Genomic DNA, 23,569 nt, shown 5'->3' with positions numbered 1-23,569 from the left:
GGTTACCGGATCAGTACTGGTTCTGAAAAACCCAGTACCTCAACCTCAGGGGGAAGGGAAAGGGGGCACCTCAGCCGGATGAGTGCACCACGCCAGATCCACGAGGGGGCTCAATGCCCATTGATGTATCCTGGGGAGTGCAAAGCCACAGTCTCTCAAGTCTCTACAGTGGGTGGGTTGCCCACTGTACCATCCTGGGGAGTGCAAAGCCACAGTCTCTCAAGTCTCTACAGTGGGTGGTTTGCCCACTGTACCATCCTGGGGAGTGCAAAGCCACAGTCTCTCAAGTCTCTACAGTGGGTGGGTTGCCCACTGCCATATCCTGGGGAGTGCAAAGCCACAGTCTCTCAAGTCTCTACAGTGGGTGGGTTGCCCACTGTACCATCCTGGGGAGTGCAAAGCCACAGTCTCTCAAGTCTCTACAGTGGGTGGTTTGCCCACTTTACCATCCTGGGGAGTGCAAAGCCACAGTCTCTCAAGTCTCTACAGTGAGTGGGTTGCCCACTGCCATATCCTGGGGAGTGCAAAGCCACAGTCTCTCAAGTCTCTACAGTGGGTGTTTTGCCCACTGTACCATCCTGGGGAGTGCAAAGCCACAGTCTCTCAAGTGGATAACAGTCTCCACAGGTTCTAGAGGGGGACTGGTGCCCAGAGTGCTTCATCCTGTGAAGGACAGAGGTAGTGGATGCATGTCTCCACTGGTTCTGGAGGGGGACTGGTGCCAAAGTGCTTCATCCTGTGAAGGACAGAGGTAGTGGATGTATGTCTCCACTGGTTCTGGAGGGGGACTGGTGCCCAGAGTGCATCACTCACCCTGTGACAGTCCCAGTTGCGTCACTGCCCCTGCCGCCCATGGGCTAGCGGGGCTTAAGTTGGCGGTCTTTGCCCTGTTCAGCGGTGCTTGAGTTTGCAGTCTCTGACCTGTTCAGCGGTGCTTGCCCTGTTCAGCGGTGCTTGCCATGGCGGTCTTTGCCCTGTTCAGCGGTGCTTGAGTTTGCAGTTTCTGACCTGTTCAGCGGTGCTTGCCCTGTTCAGCGGTGCTTGCCATGGCGGTCTTTGCCCTGTTCAGCGGTGCTTGAGTTTGCAGTCTCTGACCTGTTCAGCGGTGCTTGCTCTGTTCAGCGGTGCTTGCCATGGCGGTCTTTGCCCTGTTCAACGGTGCTTGAGTTTGCAGTCTCTCACCTGTTCAGCGGTGCTTGCCCTGTTCAGCGGAGCTTGCCATGGCGGTCCTTCATTGTCCAGCTGGGCTGGGGCTGGTGGTCCTTCATTGCGCAGCTTGGCTGAGGCTGCCGGGGTCCCCCTGGGCAGCTGGGCTGTGGCTGGCGGTGGCCTCCTGGGCACTGACTCTGGCGGTGACCTCCTGGCCAGTGACGATCGGGCTGCCCTCCTGGGCACTGACTCTGGCGGTAGTGCCTCTGGCGGTGGCCTCCTGGCCAGTGACGATCGGGCTGCCCTCCTGGGCACTGACTCTGGCGGTGGCCTCCTGGCCAGTGACGATTGGGCTGGCGGTGGCCTCCTGGGCAGCGGGGGTGATGCCGGTCTTCTCCGCCGTGCTGCTCCTCCCAGACTTTGACGATTTCTTCTGCCCCTTCCCCACCTTGGGAGGAGTCACAGCTGAGTCGACACTCCCCCCGGGACCCTTGTGAGCGGCTTTGCTGGCTGGAGTCTACACCCTCTCCCGCCGGGCACTGTCCAACTTCTGGTGCTTCACAGGGGGGGGACTGGCTGTGCTGTGGCTCCGTGTCACACTGGCTGCCCTGGTGCCCGGTGCACTCCACATACCTGTAACAACAGGCACCACTGGTCCCGTAGATTTTTTGGCTGAGGTGCTAGCACGGGACCTATGAATTGGAGGGGGGGGGTGGGAAAGAGGTCAAGGTTGGTCAGGAAAAGTTTCTTAGGAACACTGGGACAGGTAGCTGGAGGGGGTTTGGGAGTGGAGGAGGAGGTATTGGTTGTAGGAGGTGTACGTTTGGTGACTTTGGGTGAAGGTGCATGCTCTGGAGGCTGTCGTGAGGTGGATGGCTGTTGGGTGGGTGTGTGCCTGCGTTTGTGTACTTGGGGAGGGGGCGTCACAGACACACTGGGAGAGGACACAGGGGACGTGTAAATGGTAGTGGGGGTGGTGAGTGCACGTGAGCGGGGTGTGGTGGTGGGTGTGCTGGTGCGGGACGTAGTGGCTGTAGTGGTAGTGCATGCAGGTGAGAGTGTAGACGAGACTGGGAGGGAGGAGGGAGACGACGAGGAGGGGGACACAGTGGAGACAGTGGATGTTGGTGTGTCTGTATGTGTGTGATGCTTGCGTGAGTGCCTGTGGGATGTGTGGTGCTTATGTTTGCCTGAGCTACCCTTGTGTGGTGAGGTGTGTGCATGCTGGTCTGATGTGTGCTTGGGCTAGGCTGGGGTACAGGGGATTGGGTCTGGGTGGAGGAAGTTGGAGGGGGGAGGCTAGACACAGGGACAATGGCTGCCATCAGTACTGAGGCCAGAATTTGCAGGGTTCTATGAAGGGCAGCCTGACCAGAATGAATGCCCTCCAGGAATGCATTTGTGTGTTGCAATTCCCTTTCTACACCCTGGATGGCATTCAAAATGGTAGACTGACCAACAGTGAGTGACCTGAGGAGGTCAATGGCCTCCTCACTGAGGGCAGCAGAGGTGACAGGGGCAGGGGCTGAGGTGCCTGGGGTGAAGGTGATGCCCACCCTCCTGGGTGAGCGGGCACGGGGCGAAGGCTGAGGGGCTGCTGGGAGGGCGGTGCTGGTAGGGGGGGTGGCAGCTGTACCTGTAGAAGTGGGGGGCACAGATTTTGCCGCCACCACAAGGGAGCTCCCATCGGAGGACGAGTCTGTGTCGCTGGTTGCAGATTCTGTGACCGCCGTGAAGCTCCCCTCGCCCTCCGTCCCACTGGTGTATTCCGAGTCTGTGATGTGGCCCTCCATGGCCATGTGGGATGCAGCTCCCTCGTGCTCTGGTGCCACTGTACCTCCGCCTGATGATGCTGATGCACACAAGAACAGGGAGACCACAAAAAGGGGGGGGGCGACAGAAGAAAGACAGGTTGAGTGCATGGCTTACCGCTACCGTTGGCGGACAATACAGACACAGCAGCCCCCTGCACTACGCCGCACTGTTGGGCTCTACAGATGCAATTCCTGGGATATGGCCTACATGGCTATGGTCGACATCTGCACGCATAGATGACACAGGGGCATGTATACCTGTACTTGGCACTCTACAGAGGTGGGGTGGGGTGCCACATGGCCTGCATTACGGAGGGGCCTAGCCTACGGAACTCACCCTGGCCTAGGGAAACCCACAGCCCTACTCCCCCACCCAGACACCTTCACTGCACGCAAAGTCCGCTGAATGATGTTGTACTCACCCCCTTGTGTCTGCTGTGATGCCCTCAGGCGCCCATCCAACTCAGGGTAGGCCACCACCAGGATCCAGAACATCAGGGGGGTCATGCTTCGACGGGCACCCCTCCCACGTTGGGAGGCCATCCCCAGCTGAGCCTCCGCCGTCTTCTTGCTCCAGCGGCGAATGTCCTCCCATCTTTCACGGCAGTGGGTGCTCCGTCTGTGGTTGACCCCCAGGGTCCAGACGTCCTTGGCGATAGCATGCCAAATATCATTGTTCTGGTGGGCGCTGACCTACATGAAATGTACAGGGGAAGAAGAGAAGTCATTAGCAACTGCACCGTCGAAGAGAGTGGCCCACATCCCTAGCCTTGCCATGTGGCACATGCATTCACAGTCCTTCATGCACGCAGAACTGTGCCCCCTTTCTTCTTACAACCAGCCCTCTCCACACAGGCATAGCCCATACAACGTGCTCCCTGTGTACTTACCTGTTGGTCTGGAGGACCGTAGAGTAGCGTGTACTGGGGGAGGCCCCCATCCACGAGCTTCTCCAACTCCTCTGCAGTGAAGGCAGGGGCCCTTTCCCCAGACGCACGAGCCATTGTCTCTTCCAGACCGAGGTCACAGCAGCACTTGCAGTGTAGGTCCTCTCCTGTTGAAAATCAGGTATCGAGTGATTGAACAGCTAGAAAATGGCAGTCACGTCCGCAGCGGTGCGTAGCATCACCGCCGGCGTACATCGTCATTGGCTACTGGGACCCATAGGGTCCAATGTTAACCAATGCAGCATTGCGCCGCGGTCTTCGACCGCCTACCTCAACGGTGTACAACGCCAGCGCAGTTACCTCACATCCAATTGTCCCACTTTAGAGGTCAGGCAGCCGCCATTTCAGGGGCCCACATGGCCTAATTACCAACTGCGTCACACAGACCTAGGCCTTGTCGCACAACACAAATACAGGCCAGATTCTGTGTATGAATGGTGTTCTGTGTAGACTGTGGGTACATACCTCTGAGTTGTTTGACTCTGTGGTCGCTGTTGTCCTTCCTAGGCACAGTCCGCTGGGACATGTGAGGAGATGGCGGAATCCTCCGGTGTACCGACCGCTGGTGGACCTGTTGACAATGGAGGAGCGACATTTGATCATCACCTACAGGTTTGACCGTGCCACAATCCAGGAACTGTGTACCCAGTTGGAGCCAGACCTGATGTCAGCAATCCGCCATCCCACAGGGATCCCCCCTCAAGTGCAGGTGCTATCAGTGCTCCATTTCCTTGCAAGTGGGTCATTTCATACAACAGTGGCCATGGCATCGGGGATGTCCCAGCCTATGTTTTCCAACGTGTTGTCCAGAGTGTTGACTGCCCTACTGAAACACATGCGGAGCTACATCGTTTTCCCTCAGGTGGAGGATTTGCCTACAGTGAAAGGTGACTTCTATGCCCTTGGACATATCCCCAACATCATAGGTGCCATTGATGGGACCCATGTAGCTCTGCCCCCCCCCCCCCCCCCCACAGGAGTGAACAGGTGTACAGGAACCGGAAGGGTTATCATTCCATGAATGTACAGATGGTATGTTTGGCAGACCAGTACATCTCCCAGGTAAATGCTATGTTCCCTGGCTCTGTGCATGACGCCTACATCCTGCGTAATAGCAGCATCCCTTATGTGATGGGTCAACTCCAGAGGCACCGGGTGTGGCTATTAGGGGACTCTGGTTACCCCAACCTGTCATGGCTACTGACCCCAGTGAGGAATCCCAGGGCAGAGGAACGCTACAATGAGGCCCATGGGCGGACTAGGAGGGTGATCGAACGCACCTTCGGCCTCCTGAAGGCCAGGTTCAGGTGCCTCCATATGACAGGTGGTTCCCTATTCTATTCACCAAGGAAGGTGTGCCAGATCATCGTGGCCTGCTGTATGCTTCACAATTTGGCTTTGCGACGACAGGTGCCTTTTCTGCAGGAGGATGGTCCAGATGACGGTGTTGTGGCAGCTGTGGAGCCTGTGGAGCCTGTGGACAGTGATTAGGAGGAAGCAGAGGAAGAAGACATTGACAGCAGAGACTCAGTTATCCAGCAATATTTCCAGTGACACACAGGTGAGAACACATTCCTGCCTACTACAAGTACTTTCACAATTCTACCTCTATCCTGTCTGTCGATTTCAACCAGTATATGGTAACTGAGTTGTACATTTACATTACGGTTTCACAGGTGTGGTTTCCAACGTGTGTCATCTGCTTAGATTCCTTATGGACTTGAGATGTGTGACATAGGTATGTTGACATTACATTTGAGAACGCATTTTGTCACTGTCATTGCTAATACACATTTTCAAAATCACAGACTGACTCCAGATTGTTTTGTGCTTCAAGGGTGTTTATTGCAGCGCTAAATATTGGAGGGGGGTTTCAAAATGGTGAGGGGTGATGGTGGAGGAATGTCCATGGCAGAGTCCAGTCTATTAGTCTCACAGGTGCATTGCCCATATGGGCATAGGAAGTGGAGCTGGGGCAGTTCCAATATGGACAGGGTTACAAAGTGGGACAGTAGGATGACAATCAGGGTGGTCTCATTTCTTGGCGGGGGTCTTGGCATCGTGCTCTGTCTTGTTCCTGGATCTCAGGGACCGTTTGCGGGGTGGTTCTCCGTCTGCATGGGGTGGGGTGCTGGTGTGGTGGTCCTGTGGTGGTGCCTCCTGTCCACTAGCGCCGGCGGAGGTGGTGGGCAGTTCATCATCCATGCTAGTGTCAGGGGCCCCTTGGAGTGCCACAGTGTCCCTCCTGGTGTTAAGTATCTCCTTCAGCACCCCTACGATGGTGCCCAGGTCGGTGCAGATGGTTCTGAGTTCCTCCCTGAAGCCCAAATACTGTTCCTCCTGCAGGCGCTGGGTCTCCTGAAACTTGGCCAGTACCGTTGCCATCGTCTCCTGGGAGTGGTGGTATGCTCCCATGATGGAGGAGAGGGCCATTTTGGAGAGTGGGTTCCCTAGGCCTGTCCGCCCCCTGTCGCACAGCAGCCCTCCCAGTTCCCCTCTGTTCCTGGGCCTCCGTCCCCTGGACCGTATGCCCACTACCACTGCCCCCAGGTCCCTGTTGTTGTTGGGGTGGTGGGTTATCCTGGGTTCCCTGTAGTGGTGGACACACAGCTGATTGACGTGTCCTGGGTACGGAGGTATGGGCCGGGTGGGTGCTGTGCTGGTGTTACCAGAGGGTGGAAGGTCTGTGGTGGCCTGTGACTGGGTGTGGGGAACCGACTGTCCCGAGGCCCACGATGGTCCGGGCTGGTCATCTGGATCCAGTTGGACAGAGCTGCTGTCATCACTGTGGGCCTCTTCTGTGGGTGGGGTGGAAATGTCTGGACCCTCCTGTCTGGTGGCGTTGGGTAGTGGTCCTGCAGGGGTGTACAGGCATGATTATTGCATCTGTGTGTGTCATGGTGTGCAATGGGTGGGTGAGCGTGTACCCCAGTGCTAGCATTCCTGTGTGTGGGCTTGTGTGATGATGGTTGAGGGGGGGTGTTATGGGTATGTGCAGTGGGCATGCGTTAGTGATGGGTGTCCATGCTTTGTTGTGCCATGCAGGGCTTGGTGTTGGGATGGGTGGTTTGTGTTATTAGTACATTAGTGAGGAGTTATAGTGATAGGGGAGGGGGCGAATGAGGGGGTCTGTGATAGCATGCAGGTAGGGTGGGGGATATGATAGTTAAGATTTGACTTACCAGAGTCCATTTCTCCACCGACTCCTGCGAGGCCCTCAGGATGCAGAATAGTCAAGACCTGCTCCTCCCATGTTGTTAGTTGTGGGGGAGGAGGTGGGGGCCCGCTGCCAGTCCGCTGTACTGCGAAGTTGTGTCTGGAGACCACGGAACGCACCTTCCCCCGAAGGTCGTTCCACCTCTTCCTGATGTCGTCCCTATTTCTTGGGTGCTGTCCCACTGTGTTGACCCTGTCGACAATTCTTCGCCATAGCGCCATCTTCCTAGCTATGGAGGTGTGCTGCACCTGTGATCCAAATAGCTGTGGCTCTACCCTAACAATTTCCTCCACCATGACCCTGAGCTCCTCCTCCGAGAACCTGGGGTGTCTTTGCCGTGCCATGGGGTGGTGTAGATGATGTGTGGGGTGGTGTGTGTGGTGATAAGTGTGGTGATATGTAGTGGTGAGTGGTGTTTTGTGCGTGGAAGTAGTGTGGGTGATGGTGTTGACTGCCTGTGGCTGCTAGTTTGTGGATGGTGGTGTCTCTCTCTGGCCTTCTTTCAGATTTTTTTGTCGTAGGGGTTTGTGGGTGATGTGGGTGTGTGTTTTATATAGTATTGAGTGTGTGGGAGTGGTGTGTGTATGTGTATCAGGTGTGTGTCTTTCGAATTGTCCAATGTGGTGGTGTTTTGGAGATGTGTGTGTATTTTGAGCGCAGCGCTGTGTACCGCCAATGGAATACCACAGTTGAAAGACCGTCGCGTGGATTCGTGGGTCGTGATAGCATGGGCGTATTTGTTGGCGTGACGGTGGAGATTTTGTTTTCGCCAGTTTATCACTGACCTTTGGTGTGGCGGACTTGTGTGGGTGTCCGAATTTTGTCGGATTTCGGGGTGTGGGTCATAATAGCTGTGGCGGATTTCCGCGGCCACGGCCGTGTGTTGGCGGTCTTCTGCACAGCGGTAAGCGGCTTTTACCGCCAATGTTGTAATGACCCCCTTTGTTTTTTGGTTCAGCCCTGCATGTTCCTGAAAGTTAGGAAGATGTTGACTTTAGCACAGCAAACGTGTAGTTCATGCCATTAGTAGAAAAAAACAGACATTTTCTTGTGGAGCATTTTTCCCCCTAACATTTTGCTGTATTTTGGCTATTTTTAGGTCCCCCCCCAAGGGAATCCCCAAACCCTGTATACGTTTAGAATCCCAGGATGTTGGAAAAAAGGACGTAAATTAGGCATGTATACCTTGTGTGGAAAAAACGTTATGCCGGTCTAAGTGCTAGTTACCCCCAAAAAAGACTCTGCACCCTATGGAAAAAAAGCCTGGCATTGAAGGGGTTAAGGGGGACTTACGATTGTTTTGTGTGTCTTTGTGAGAGTGCTAGCTTATTTTTGTCTTCTTCCTAATTGGGATAGTGTCTGATTTTCTTTGTTTCAGTTTTCTGACCCTCATTCTAGGGTAGGCAGGAGACTGGCCCAGTTGGACACCTAGCTTCAGGTACACAGAGGTGCAGGTTATGCTGCAGTAGTAGGGGCATGCAGGTGTCAGGCATTGGCAAATCCGATCCCTTCTCTCACTCAACTTTGGTAAGCGAGACAAATTGGCTTTGCCAGTGTTTTTTTTTTTCTGCTAACCCGTTACCATCCTGAGGGTGGTTTCTTGTGCACATGAATGAGTTGGCTGTTTCAATTATTCTGTTAAAAAAATGTGATTGCCTTTCATGCCGTTTGGGAAAGCAGCATTATATAAACATGCATATATGTGTCATTGTAATCTGAGAGATTCAGGAGATCCCGTTTGGCATTCATTTGGTGGGATTCACAGAAAGTGTGTGATTAACACAATCACGCATTAAATTTTTTATAAATATTGAAAAATCATTGCAATCCATTCGGAGTGTTTCGCATTTGTTGGTTTTTCAAAAGCTCTGTTGTTTTATAAAAATGATAACAATCCATTTTGTCTGAATATGTTGGAAATAATTAAGATTTATTAAGATTGTTTTTGCAAAGTGAAAAATCACATGCATGCCTTGAATGTGTTAGCTTTCAGGACTCATGTTGGGGAAACCCACATTATATCCTGAATTGTGTTAAAATGCTCTGATGGTTAGAAACTGTTACGTAGTGCAGAGGCTGTAGCTGTGATAACCATGACATTGGCAGTGTTTTGTTTCATCACAATATATTGTAATCAGTTCTGGTTATACTTTTCCCTGATATTATTATATAGATATATATATAGCTTGTTCTCCTGTAAGTAGTTATAGTTAGGGCTTTGTTTCAATAGGAAAACCATTTTTGTTTTACCAATAACGTTGCCAACCTTTGACCAATCTTCCTGAAATTTTCAAAAAGAGTATGAAAGTCAGGTCAGCTGCTCTATTTCGGGATCATTCCTCAAGCGGGGGCCAAGAAAAAGAATGGGAAGGGGTAAAATGTTTTTCCCACATGCAATTTCTCGTAGGGAATTGAGACATGACTACAGCCCATACCACTGGACTGAATTACACCAAAGGTGGCAGAAAGGTAGCTCTTTGTCCAGAAAGTACCCCTTATGTTATTTGGTGTAAATCTGTTCATTGTTTTTTGAGATAATTAAAACCAAATTTGTATATGTGGATGGAACCAGAGCATGGTACCATCAACAAATGGTTTGTATTGTAACTAAAATTTGTTATCATCTTTTATATGTTCTCCTTTTTGTGATCCTCAAAACCTGCCATTCACTGCAATACATTTCACTGGGCTACTATCATGTATATAGGTCACAAGATGGCCACTTGCACTGCCTGGTTAAAGTACTGACAGCCAATCAGAGCTCACCATGAGAGCTGTACTCAGGCTTCGCCCAGATATACACATTTGGATTTCCATTAATTTCTCCTAAAGTACTGAACAGATTTATACCAAATTAAATAAGGACAGTCTGCAGAACAAAATCAAGCCTTGTGCCAAATCTGATGTAAATCTGTCCAGCGGTTCGGGTTGTAGTTGTGTTAAAAACTCCTATAGGAATTAACATGGGAAACACATTTTTTAACCCCCCCCCCTTTTGTCCTCGGCCCCTGCTTGACAGATCACCCCAAAACTTTCCATGCACAACAAGAATCACTTGCACACTTTTTTTTTTTTTTAGTTTGTGAAGATTTGTCAGTGCCAAAGATATAGGCAACTCAAAAAATTATTTTGGTGTGGAAGCATCATCCTAACTATAATTACTTACTGGCGACCGCTAGTGGGAGATGTGTGTATATATATATATATATATATATAAATGTGTTAATTTGTTTTCTTTTCAGGTGACGGGTGTGCGTGTAATCCCTCTCACAAAGGGGCAGGTTGTAATAGTTTGGCAGGATGACCATGTGAACAGCAAGTGAGTATAAATACAGAGTTATTAAAACAGCACGCTTTAGAAATGTAGCTGTCTTTGTCTGTTTTACTGCACAAGAACAGTTAATTTCACTTAGTGTACCTACTAATCTGTATGTTTTAAAGTCTGGCTTGACTGTGGAGCTGTTGGCAGAACTTGTGTAGTCAACAGAAAATAACTTTAGTAAGCACTACTGAGGTATAAGTTTAGATCCCACCCACATATTGATTACCCTAACTGGAGCTTTTGAGTGGAAATAAGTTATGTTCCTCAATTGCATTTCATGACATTTTATAAAGCTTATGCTTCGTAAAATAGGCCTGAGTTGATTGCAAGCCAATGATGCCTTATGTCTGACATACAGTGCTTTATTTAAGCTGGTGGTTTCAGGTGAGGACTAACTATATTAATTTTGCAGGACTGGCACATATTTTTCCTTATCAGACTTTGACTTTCAGCAGGACAGAGAAAAATGCAAAAGGGGGAAAGGATGAGAAAGGCAGAAAAACAATGAAAAAGGCAAGAAGCAGGAATAAAAAGGACCAGCAAGAATGAGATAAATGGGCAGTGACAATCAGCAGCAATGTGATAAAAGGACAGGCGTGGGTCTGAATATAGACTAAAAAGCCATAAGGTGGAATCAAAACTGCACAGCCTTTATATTCTGCTCCCCTGATATTTGATAGCTCCGATCACTGGCTTGTAAGGAGCAATTTGGGACCTGGCACTCATTATTTTATAAATTAAGAACCGAAGATCTGTTTAGTATTGAAATTTACAAAATAGATAGTAGACCTACCTTATTTATTGTGAAAGGAATATGTTAAAGCCAATAGTCCTTTAAGAGTGGATTGTTATTACACAATGTTAAAGCTGTAGACATGTATTTTATTACATGGAATCTCACAAATTACCAAGGCAGCCAAGGGTTTTAGTTACACCCTAAAGGTTGATGATTTACACTGTGGTAATCCTTGTTGGGTATTTTTTAGAAGGAGTTATATATTGCTTTGCAAACTGTAATTTTGTACATGTTTGTAATTTTATGAGTGATGAATGTCATATGAAAAAGCTCATCCTCAATACATTAGGCCTGAGCTGTTTTTTATGAGAGATCACTGAAAAAGAATATGGGCCTGATTGACTCATTGGGAAATTATATGTCAGACAGCATAGGTGTGAAAGTTTGATTTTGAAAAGTTACAAAAAAGGCAATAGGCCTTACTTATTTATTATTAAAAGCATTTGTTTAAGCTATGTGGTAAAACATAGACAGGGATTTTCGTACATGGAGTCTCACAAATTACCCCAGCGAGCAAGTAGTTTGATGGTGGTTATCTCCTTCTGACAACTATTGCAGGTAGAAGATGTGAACTGTGATAATCCATGTACAGCCTCCTAGGAGCAGTTGCTTGTGGTTTTGTGAACTACAATTTGTACATATTTATAATTTTATCACTATATGTTTGATGGTTGACTTGTGAAAAAGCTTATGCTATGTATAGTAGGCATGAGTTAGCTATGGTGAATAGCCAACGATAATTGCTATTTGCCTGATTGATTCATTGGGCAAATGTATGTAAAATGTGATACGCCTGATCTGTTTATTAAGATAAGTTATCCCAAAGGCAGGAGGCATGCCCTATTCCTACTGAATTGTTTTGCAATTAATGCTAGAAGCCATTTACGAGTAGATTATTACACTGTGTAAATGCCTCTGTGCTGATATTTTGTTTCATGGAATGTCACAGATTAACATAAAAGGCAAGGATTTTTGAGTCGGTCACACCCTAGACAAGCCATCGGGGTAGTAAACTGGAAATGTAATAATCCTTGTAGACCCCTTCAGAATGAGTTGCAAATTGTTTTGCCAACTGTAGGCTTTGTATATATTATTTTGCTCACTGTATCTTAAAATTCATCTTAGATCTTGATCTGACTATCTGCCAGGTTTATGGACTAAAAGAATCAATACAAATACCTATATATACATGTGTAGAGGGGCTTTGGGTCAGCCTCTTCAGCCATTGGCCTTTTTAGGTGTACTTCTAATGCTGTTTCTGCCCATGACAGCATATAGCGCAAGGCAATTAGTCAGTGCTCTTCAGCTATTGGTATTATAATCCTGAGCTTCACCATTTAATCTGATCGCATGTGCACATGCATCTAATATTGAATGTGCTTCGGTGCCAGGAGTGTTGGGTTAGTACTTTAGTGTTCCATTTTCTCACTTTACAGGACCCCTTTTCATTTGTTTCCTTCTCCTTTTTTGGGTGACTGGCAGGTCCTTAGACAGAGCCAAGGTATAATACACTGCACAATACCATAATATCTTAAACAGCACAATAACATTCTAAAAAGGGTGACCAGTGTGGTACTGTGATCAAAGTGTTGCTTCTCAAAATGGCTGCAATGTTTCAACTTTAAAACAGTGATACTCTATTCACAATACTTTTCAAAGTTGGCTGCTCTGCAAGCACATGCCTGCCATGATTATGCTGGATCGTTTTTTCATTCTTGTCAGAGTCACCAGATCCTTGAGGTCTGTGCACCTTCCCAACACTTCCACCACAAGACAGCTCCAATACTCTGATTAGATTTGTCACAGAGTCTAAGAGAGTCCAAGTGGGGAAAAGGGGATTAGGAAAGGAACAGCTGGGAAGGAGACCTGTAGGAAGCAAAAGGTTGAAACACACAACATCAAAATTACATCTCATGAAATCAGTACTAGGCTATGACTCTAAGCATTGTCATTCTGAAAACATGAACATCCTAAGAATAGACTTAAAATGACTAGGCTTCAAGATGACTGAATACCTGTGAGGGAATCAAGAGAGGTTAAATGAAACTTTCAAATTCAGGTACTTTCTTTAGCATGAGAATCAGGAAACAATCTGAATAAGTTCTGAACCATCATATGAATCTTATTTTAAGAATACATATCAGGAACACACAACATTACTTCTAGAACTCTGGCCTTTTTTGTTCTCTCAAAATGTTGGAACATGAATTGCGCACATTGCAGATTTTCACATAGGTATTAAACACCATAGAAGGATTGTGCACCAATAATAACACAACGTAGATTCAAGGAGTAAATCACGCGACTTGTCAACTCGAATACTACCAAGTAAATGCCTTAGAATGGTAGCGCACAATGAATAACATGAATTAAGCACGAGGAAAGAATTGTGCGTCTGGCCGATTCGAATGCCACCATGTAACTGCCAAAAAATGGTAGCGCACAATGAATAACATGAATTAAACACGAGGAAGGAATTGCGCGTCTTGCTGATTCGAATGCCACCATGTAACTGCCAAGGAATGGTAGCGCACAATGAATATCATGAATTAAACACAAGGAAAGAATTGCGCGTCTTGCCGATTCCAATGCCGCCATGAAACTGCCAAGAAATGTTAGCGCACAATGAATATCATGAATTAAGCACAAGGAAAGAATTGCGCGTCCTGCCGATTCGAATGCCACCATGAAACTGCCAAGGAAATGGTAGCGTACAATGAATATCAAGGGTTAAATCACTAGGAAGCGAATCGCGTGTCTTGCCGATTCGAAGGCCATCATGTAACTGCCAAGGAATGGTAGCGCATAATGAATATCATGAATTCAGCACAAGGAAAGAATCGCGCGTCTTGCCGATTCGAGTAACAGCATGCAAATGCCATGAAAAGTCCAAACGAACATTCACACGCGCAAGAGTAAATTGTTTTATCATGAAGAATAAGGCCCAAGAATTTGAGTGTCCTCGATAACGGGGTCAGGGGCCCAGCCCAACCTCTGTCTTACCGCCCTGATTAAGGATCACCAAAGTAGTATGAAGGGCAGAGGCCTGGAAGATCAAGGTAGGCCACCGGAACAGGAGCTCAGGAAGTTGCTGCTGCTCTGCACCGCGACCTCTGAATAATGAGCACGTGTAGCTGGGCTGGCTCCCTTTTATAGAGTCTTGGCCCAGCCCACAACCACACCCAGGCATGCTGCAGGAAAAGCTTCTAGAAGGCCCTGGAAAGGGACCACACCCTGACACACTCTGAAAGCCTGCAGCAATACATTGCAAATGAACAGTATTTATAAGCACCTTAAAAATAAGTCTTCAGGATTGAACTCTGCAATGCAAAAGGTTAAACAACAACTTATCAGCACAATGCATAAATTACGTTATCTTGATAGTGTTGGGTTTTTGCATTCTAGTCGCTCGTAGATTGCGCACTGCCCTGGTGTTGACAATTCTTAATTTATCTTGTGCATTGTAGGGGAAGATTATCTTTTGCTTGGTGATCCCCCAGATGCTTGCTTCCTTTTCCAGAACCTGCTTTTGCTGGCCATAGAACTCTGTGCTTTTTACCCTTTCCAACCATAGGCAAAGGTCTTCCTTCTTAACAAAAGTAAATTGGCATACACCTAATTGACACATTCATTTACCTATAAATCCATAGCATGTGATACTACATGCACCTATGGGCTGTAAATTAAATGCTACAAGTGTGCTGCAATGCTCATTGTGCCACCCAGTACGGTGGCACTGTGAAGGATATATCCAGGCCAGTCCCTGCAGGCTGTGTGTGAAGTTGTAAACTGATATTTCGACCAAGCGAAATAAACCTTTTTCCAGTCCTAAACCTTCCTTTTTAAGTTGAAGCCTACCAGACAGCACAGTTGTCTGGTTTGCTAATGGCATCTTGTGGGCATTCTGAAATATTACCTGGGAATGCATTTCCTACATTGTTAACTGTTAGCTTGTGGTTTGTAACTCACAGTTGCTTGATTTCTATTTGCTGGCTTTATTTGTTTTAGGCTGTCCAGCCTGAGTCTATTCCTCCTGTGGAGCATCCTTTGTTGCTATATTCTTCTGAGCGCTCACTTTCTGTAAACAAGCCTTTAAATCTTATTCTTGTCACATTTGCTGTGCATTTGAAGACAGAGGCCAAATGTCAGGGTCTTTTTCCCGAGGGAACTGGTGGCCTGATTTAAAAGTTGGCGGTAACTGTTCCACAACGGGGTTTCTGACGGAAAACCCACCCACTGCCTTGGCAGTCTCTCCGCCTGACTTAGATGTTGGCGGTCCCTTAGACTTTAACCCGCCCAAGTTCTGCCAACTCCGCCAAAGATTCCCATATGCACCGACGGAGCCATAGAAAAATGTGGCTGACATTGGGACTCCAGCCACACCGCTGAGCAGATTTTGATGTGCCAAACAAAAGTGGTGTTCCAACCTCAGCTTCTGACTTGGCGGATTTGGAATAAAGGGAGTGAAAACTCACCTTTCTTCTTCTGTTTCTGGCTGGACACAACTTGACAGGACCCTCCGCCACTGCTGCCACTGGACCACGGAGAAAACACGATCCCCCTTGTTGCTTGACGGAAAGGTTGGGAACCTGCATTGACTTTGTACTTTGGGGGGGGTCACTGCACATGGGCACGGTATCCAGACAAATACATGTCACAGTAATTTTATTAGATTACTGCAGTGGTTCCCAAACTTTTTCGACCTGCGGCTTCCTTGACCAATTTGCCGTTGGCCGCGGCTCCCCATTACATTACCTTTATTTGGCAGGCGGGAGGAAGGGCTACAGCGTGCACTGTAATTCTCATTCATCAGCTTTCTAGCAGAGACGTTGTATAATGATGGCAAATGCAGCATCGGTTCAGAGTGAAGGAAAAGAGAATATGTTAAAATGCCAAATGCAATCTTGGCAGCTTGTTGTTTCTGTACACCATCATACACTGAAAGAGGATATATGTAAATTCCTACTGCATACATTCTGGAATCAAAATTATATCAATTTGTTGCAGGGGTAAGCCTGAGAATCTCTGATAATTTAAGGGCCCGACTGACTGTTACTATCACAGGAATGTAGAAAAACATGTTAACACCAGCATGTTTCACTACTTCAAAAGAGTAAAATATCAGCAGTATTCCAGCAAACTTGACAGAATGCAACAATGAAAACAAAACCTTCAGTGTGTAGGGCAGGGGTGCCATTCTTGTGAAAAACTGCACTTTTTCTCAGGATGAGGTGGCTTACAAAAGTGGAAACATGGATAAGTAGAACTAAAGTTGTCCTTCAGCAATAAAAATGATGCAACCAGAGCTGCTGTTCCGCGTTCTGGAAATCTGTGCTCATACTGGCATCTGGTGGCTCTTACAGGAACTGCAGTTCATTGAAACGATCTGCAAAGGTTCACTGCTGAACAATGTGTGCAGCATTGATAGTTTTGAAGTGACCGTGGCGCCCCTGACTGAGATTGGTGGCGCACAGTTTGGGAACCACTGGATTACTGTGACATGCATATGTCAGTGGCCCTGGTGGGTCAGACAAGGGTGTGGGTACAGTGTTACACAACACATACACAGCAGTCATTATAGCATCAGTACTCATTGCCAAATGAATGCTGGCGCCACAATGATGTTACATTCACACTTGTCAACTGTGCCGATGTGTGCACATTGTAAGGGGACCTGTACCTGTCATGTTGTACTGCAAGTTGTGCTTCAAGTCGCATGTGTGAGTCTGTACGTTTATGTGTGTATGTGTGTGTGCAATGTGATTGCCATTGTGATGTGGAGGGAGGTGTAGTGGGCTTTGTGGTTGTCAGTATGTGTGCCACTTGTATATGGTCTGGATGTTGTGTTGTCTGTTGTGTTGCTGCAAGCAGATTTCAGGTGCATGTTGTTGTGTGGCGGTTGCTGACATGATAGCTGTAGTTGTACTTGTGCATTTGTGTAAATGAGAGTGTAGTTGGGTTGGTTGTGTCATGTGTGGGTGCAGTGTCACTACTGCGTATGTTGTGTAATGGATGTAGGTGTATTTTTGTTTGTGGCATGTACATGTTGTGTTGGAATACCAATGGATATTGGTTTGAATGTGTTGTGTTGTGTGTGTTGCAGTGGACTCATATAGCAAGGGTGAGTGTGTGTGACTTACCTCTAATCCATGGTCACTTCCATTGTCAAATGCCCATTGAGTCCAGCAATGTCCTCCCTCTATGAACAAACCGCGCCGGTACACACCGCCTGCAGGACTGTAATGTCTAAATACAGGCAGTGGGAACCCGCTGGCCTGATAGCTAGGTAGAACACTCGCTCATGACAGTCGGTGGCTCAGCCACAATACATCTAAATACGGCAGGTGGAAGACCGTCGCCTTGATGGTCTTTTCGTGTCCGCCGACGACGAGGATCGGCAGCAAGACTGCCAAGATCTAAATCAGGCCCTTAGTGTTTACTTTCTGTGACTTTTAAAGTGAGAGAATGTATGTGACACTCTTGCTGTGAAAAGACAGGATTTGTTTTCTGGCACTCAACAAAAATAAATTGTCTGGAAATGAACTGTGCGGATATTTCAGAATAAATCAGAAAAAGGAAACTACGAATGAAACATATTTTCTTTGTAGTTTTGAAGTGTGGTGGAGACAAATATTTGAATATGATCAAATCTTATCAATACACTAGGTGATGACATTTCTACACAGTTTAAATTGTGTACAGTAAAGCTGTATGTCTGTGCAAATGTAATGGTCATTTCAATTGAAAATGTGTTGTACTGCTACACCATACATACTCCACACTATGACACTCCATTCTACACCATTCCACTCTCCCACACTATAGTCCACTCTAAGCCCCTCCACACTTCTCCACTCTTCGCCATGCCACTACTTTCTAGGATACTCCACTCTACGTCATTTCACACCAGTCCATTCCCTCCAGACCACTCCTCTCTACGACTTGCCACTGTACTCTGTGCTACTCAGCTGTGTCACTCCACCTTATGCCACTCTACTATTTGCCCCTCCACTCTTTGCATTTCCACTCTACATCCCTCTAGGCCACTCCACTTTAATCCAATCTACCAAATTCTCCAGTTTCCCACAATCTACCCCACTCCACTCCAAACTATCCCAGTCTACCCCACTCCAATCCAGTCTTCACCCTCTCCACTCCACTCCAGTATACTGTACTCCCCTCCACCCAATCTACCCCACTCCACACCAGTCCACTCTTCCCCTGTCTACTCCACTCTATCTTCTCCAGTCTACTTCCCTCAACTCCAGTCTACCCACTCCACTCAGTCTACCTCAGCCAACTCTATTCAACTCCAGTCTACCCATTCCACTCTGATCTACCCCACTGTACTTCAGTTTACTCTGATCAACCTCACTCCAATCTAGCTCAATCGTCCCCACTTCAATCCACCCCATCTATCCTTAATCCACCCCTAACTAATCCAATCAACCCATTATCTCACCCTACTCCAATCTATTCCACCCCAGTCCACCCCACCCTACTCCAGTCTGCCCCACTCCACTCTACCCCATTCCATTCCAATTTATCCCACATGACTTCAGTCTACCCCAATCCATCCCATCCTAGCCCAGACAAACACACTCAACTCCAATATACCCCACTGCGCTTCAGTCATCCTCACTCTAGCCCAATCTACCCTAGTCCACGCAAGTCTGTCCCACTCCACTCTATTCTAGTCCAGTACACTCCACTTCACTGCAATCTACCCCACTTCCCCCTTTGCCAACCCCCACGTTTGGCAGGAGCAAAGGTGAGAAACCACACAAAGGGTAGGAGGAATGGTCTCACTGAGTATGCACCGCCCCTAGGGGCTTGCAGGTGAAGTGGATCCTCCATGTTATTTTCCTCAATGTTGGATTGCAGCAAAATAGCTAATGAGATTTAGGGAAGTGACCCTTCCCACAGAAAGTGGTCACTGTAATGGGTGTAGCCACCCAAGGGTAAGTGTCCTAGGTTCCCCCTAAAACGCCCACTAAATTCAGTATTTAGTGGGCTCCCCTAGACCAAGAAATCAGATTCATCAGGAAGAAAAGAAGACAGCACCAAAGAACCCGACAGGACGAGAACAGAGGACCTGCTGCACCAGACAAGGCTCCAAGACCCCTGCTTGCTGCACCAGAGTCCTGACAATCGCCGCTATTGGACCGACCTCAAAAGACACCAAGGACCTCCAGGATTCTGAAATAGCCTGAGATCTACCTCTTGAGTGGAGGCACCACTCCGGAAACCAAAGAAACCTACAAGGAACCAGCAGACCAGTGAGGGTCACTTCACTGCCAGGAAGACATCTCCCCAACAGGAAGTCGCAGCCGGACCCGACTACACACCAATGACAGCCTGGACGAGACCTACAAGTGTGCCAATTTTGGTGGCATAGCGCCCTCCCGTGGCCGAGTTGTGCCAAAATCCCAGGAACTACTCAGTGTACGTCGGACCCCACCAAAAACAGCTCACCCAGAGCTGCAACTGGACCAGGAGAAAGCCCCAGTCGAGGGACTTTACAGACACCCCGGACCTCCCACCAGAGCACCCTCATAGTCCTGCAAGGTCCCCGGAAGAAGACTTATCTCTAGCTCCAAAGGGTTCCATTGCACTGGGTGTCCAAACAGAAGGTCAATGGGGCTGTATCCCACCCCCTTCTGAGGAACCTCCCAGTATGCAAAAAGGAGACATGGGAGTCGGACATCCCATCTACTCCTGAGTTTTTCAGAGACTTCCATGATCATGCCTTTGAGAGTTTTATCAAGCCTCTCTACCAAACCATTGGTTTGGGGGTGGTAAGGTGTGGTAAACTTGTAAGTAACACCACATTCCTTCCACATTGCCATGGGGTATGCAAACATAAAGTTGGTACTTCTATCTGATACTACCTTTTAAGGAAAGCCCATTCTTGAGAAAATTCCCAGGAGGGCTTTTGCCACTGCAGGAGCTGTATTGGTCCTTAGAGGAATAGCTTCTAGGTACCTGGTTGCATTGTCCACTACCACCAGAGTAAATCTGTTCCCAGTGGCTGTGGCTGGATCTAGGGGGCCAACAATATCCACCCCATCCCACTCAAAGGGAACCCCAACCACTGTAAGTGGGATTAAAGGGGCCTTTGGCGTGCCACCTGTCTTGCCACTGGCTTGACAGTTGACAAAGGAGCGACAAAATTCCATTGTATCTTCTAACATGTGGGGCCAGTGAAAGTGAGGGACAAGCCTGTCCCAAGTCTTGCTTTGGCCTGAGTGACCTGCCAGGGGAATGCCATGTGCTAGGGTCAACAAAAATTCTCTATTTTGCAGAGGTACTACCAAGCTCCTGGTGGCACCAGGTTTGGGTTCCCTTGGCTCTGTGTATAAGAGGTTGTCTCCCCAATGCACCTTGTGGGTGCCACTGACATCCTCTGCTTCTTGAAGGACAGCTTTCTAACTCAAGCCCTCCAGTGTGGGACAGGTTTTCTGTGCCATACTGAATTTCTCCCGGACAGACCCCCCTGCACCTAGGAGCTCAGCTGTATCAGCTTTCAGCTCCTCAGGTGTAGGTTCTGCCAAGGGAATAGATTGCTCCTCCTCAAATGGGGAATCTTCACTGGAGGGTGGGGTAGGGGGCAACTTCCTGCCCTTTCTACCCTTCGGTTTTGGAAGTTCTTGGGCCATTGTTCCAGGTTCCAAGTTTCCTTGATCTTTTTGCTTCTTGGCCTGTGCCCCGGTTAAGGCAACAATATGCCCTGGGATGCCCAGCATTTCTGCATGAGCCTCCAATTCTACTTTAGCCCAAGCTGAAGTCTCCAAGTCTCAAGACACTCTACAGGTCGGTCTGTGGATACAGCAACTTTTTTTAGGACCAGTAACCACCCACCAGCTGAAATCAACAACTGCCATGGGGTGGCACATAGTATTGTTATGGGTGTCAGTCACTTGGTACGGGTGACCAAGTAGGTGTTGCTCAGGGGACAGCAGTTTTGCAGTCACAATGGTGACACTTGCACCTGTGTCCCTATAGGCTTCCTCCTGAGCACCATTTATTAAGGGCTGCTACCTGTACTTATCTATATTAAGGGGACTGGCAGCCAGGGTGGCAAGATCAGTGCCCCCATCAGAGATTGAAACAGCTTCTGTTGCCTTTCTGGCTAAACCAGCCCCCACTACACTCCCTAAAGTGAGCCCAGCTACACCCTTGGATTGGTTATTGCTACCAGACTCACCACTACTGGCAGTGGTAGAGGTGGGGGTTGTAGTGGTGGGTGGCTTGGTGCCTTTCTTAGGGCAGGAGCTGTCTCCTGGCCTATGCCCTTTGTTTTTACATATATAGTACCAAGGCTTTTTATTATGGGAGGAAGAGGTTTTAGACCCCACCCCTAGAAGAGTTTTGTTGGCCTGATGAAGACTCCTTGTCTTTATCGTTGCCCCCACCCTTGTCTTGAGACGTACCTGCTTCCTTTTTCTTGTTGTTACCCCCTGTATGAGCTTTTCTGCTCACTCTAGTTCTAACCCATTTGTCTGCCTTCTTTCCAAATTCTTGGGGAGAGGCCAGATCTGAGTCAACCAAGTATTGGTGCAACAAGTCAGACACACAGTTGTTCAAAATATGTTCTCCTAAAATCAAATTATACAAGCCCTCATAATCAGTGACTTTGCTGCCATGTAACCAGCCTTCCGAAGCTTTAACAGAGTATTCTACAGAATCAGCCCAATCCTGGGAGGACTATTAGCTGGTCTCCCTACACTTGATTCTATATTGCTCAGTGGCGAGACCAAATCCATCTAAGAGTGCAGATTTTAGAACAGATTAGTTGTCAGCATCTTCTTCTGACGGTGAGAAGTCTGTCTCTCCCTTCATTAGAGAAGGAGAGCCAGAGGATAGCAGCCCACTGTCTCTGAGGGACCCTTTGTACCGTACAGGTCCTGTCCAGAGCAGTGAACGACTTATACATGTCATCTCCCACCTTTTAGGGGGAACAACTTTGTTTAAGTTTCTGGAGCCAAGAGTCCTTCCTAGCCCTACACTCCCTAAAACTAAAGCTGCTGCCACTTTGGGGTGCTAACCCCAAACCCTGTCTCTCTCCACTGCAAAGACTTCTCCATCTAGGGCTAGCTGTTGCTGCTGCAGTCTCAGCTTGGCTTCCTCTAGTCTCAGTTGTGTGAGTTCCCTGTCTAGGGAGTCTTCCCCTTGAAATGAGCAGTGTGTCCCCACAGATACTGAGGTGACATGAGAGTGGGCAGAAGAGGATCTGTCCCTATTTCTAGTGACCCTTTCAACTAACCCTCTGGGCGCAAAAGGGGCCCTACTGTTATGGCTTCCCTTCTCACTACCTGAAGTGCTCTCAGCTAGCCTAGAGGGTTTACTAGGGACTCTGTGATCCTTTGAAGGACCCTGCTGACCCTCCTCATTGTCTAGATCATGTCTTTCTAAGACTAGGGGAGCTTGAGTCTGCTTCCTCTCCCTTCTGGCTACCAGCATGATCTTGGTCATCCTGGAAGGGCAGGCATAAGATCAAACTCTTATTAGGGTTCCTACCTGTCTTCAAATTACTTTCTGAACACAACTCCCTAAACCCTTGCAAAGTGAGGCCCACATATTGTGAGTCCATGGCCTGAGATGTGTTCTGCTCTGAGGACATGGTTTGTTAGACTGGTGTAGGTGTACCTAACTACCCTAGCCCCTACTCTTTCAAAAGGAGTTTATAGCAAGGGCTATGCCTAGACCCCTAGCTTACCTACACTTAAGAGACTAGTTCCCTGACACTAAGTACAGTGTGTACCCCTAGTCAGTAAGTGGTCTTTCCTGTGGAAAGTGACAAAGTAGTAAGGCAATTGCAAGTGTTTATTCCACCGCTGCCACCAATGTAGGAAGTTGGCCTGGTGTGTGTGGTGGGTATCTGAGGTTCTTACACCTTATACCAGGTCCAGGTATCCCCTATTAGTGTAGGGTAGGCAGTGTCTAGAAGCCAGGCTCTCTAGAGGTAGCTATGGAGGCGCAGCCAAGGCTTATGTAGGAGACATGCAAAGCTCATGCTATACCACCTTAGTCATACAACACTTACACACATGAAAGAAAACACTCAGTGTTACAAAAATAAAGGTACTTTATTTTAGTGACACAATACCAAGAAGTACTAGAGAGGGAATCCTCCAATAGGAGGTACGTAACATACTATTGTAGATGTGTACACCAGTTATCAGCAATAGGCATAGAAAGTGATCGAAAACAGTGCAAATGTAAATAGACAATTGTCACCCTAGGGGAGCCCAAACTATATACTAAAAAAATGAAATGCGAACACAGAACCCCAACCTAGGTAAGTGGAATGTGTAGAGGGCA

General features: G+C 48.0%; 1 protein-coding gene across 1 annotated transcript in view; it reads left to right on the top strand.

The window, feature by feature from the left end:
- IDUA (alpha-L-iduronidase) overlaps positions 1-23,569 on the top strand; it is a 1,520,091-nt gene that overhangs the window by 1,351,525 nt on the left and 144,997 nt on the right. The window contains exon 12 of the mRNA XM_069236746.1: positions 10,370-10,446. Within this exon, the coding sequence (XP_069092847.1) occupies positions 10,370-10,446 (77 nt within the window). The remainder of the gene's footprint in view (positions 1-10,369; positions 10,447-23,569) is intronic.

Source organism: Pleurodeles waltl, chromosome 1_2 (genome assembly GCF_031143425.1).
Source record: "Pleurodeles waltl isolate 20211129_DDA chromosome 1_2, aPleWal1.hap1.20221129, whole genome shotgun sequence".
NCBI lineage: Eukaryota > Metazoa > Chordata > Amphibia > Caudata > Salamandridae > Pleurodeles > Pleurodeles waltl.
The sequence above is the reverse complement of the archived record's forward strand: the minus strand, read 5'-3'. Positions and strand labels throughout refer to the sequence as shown.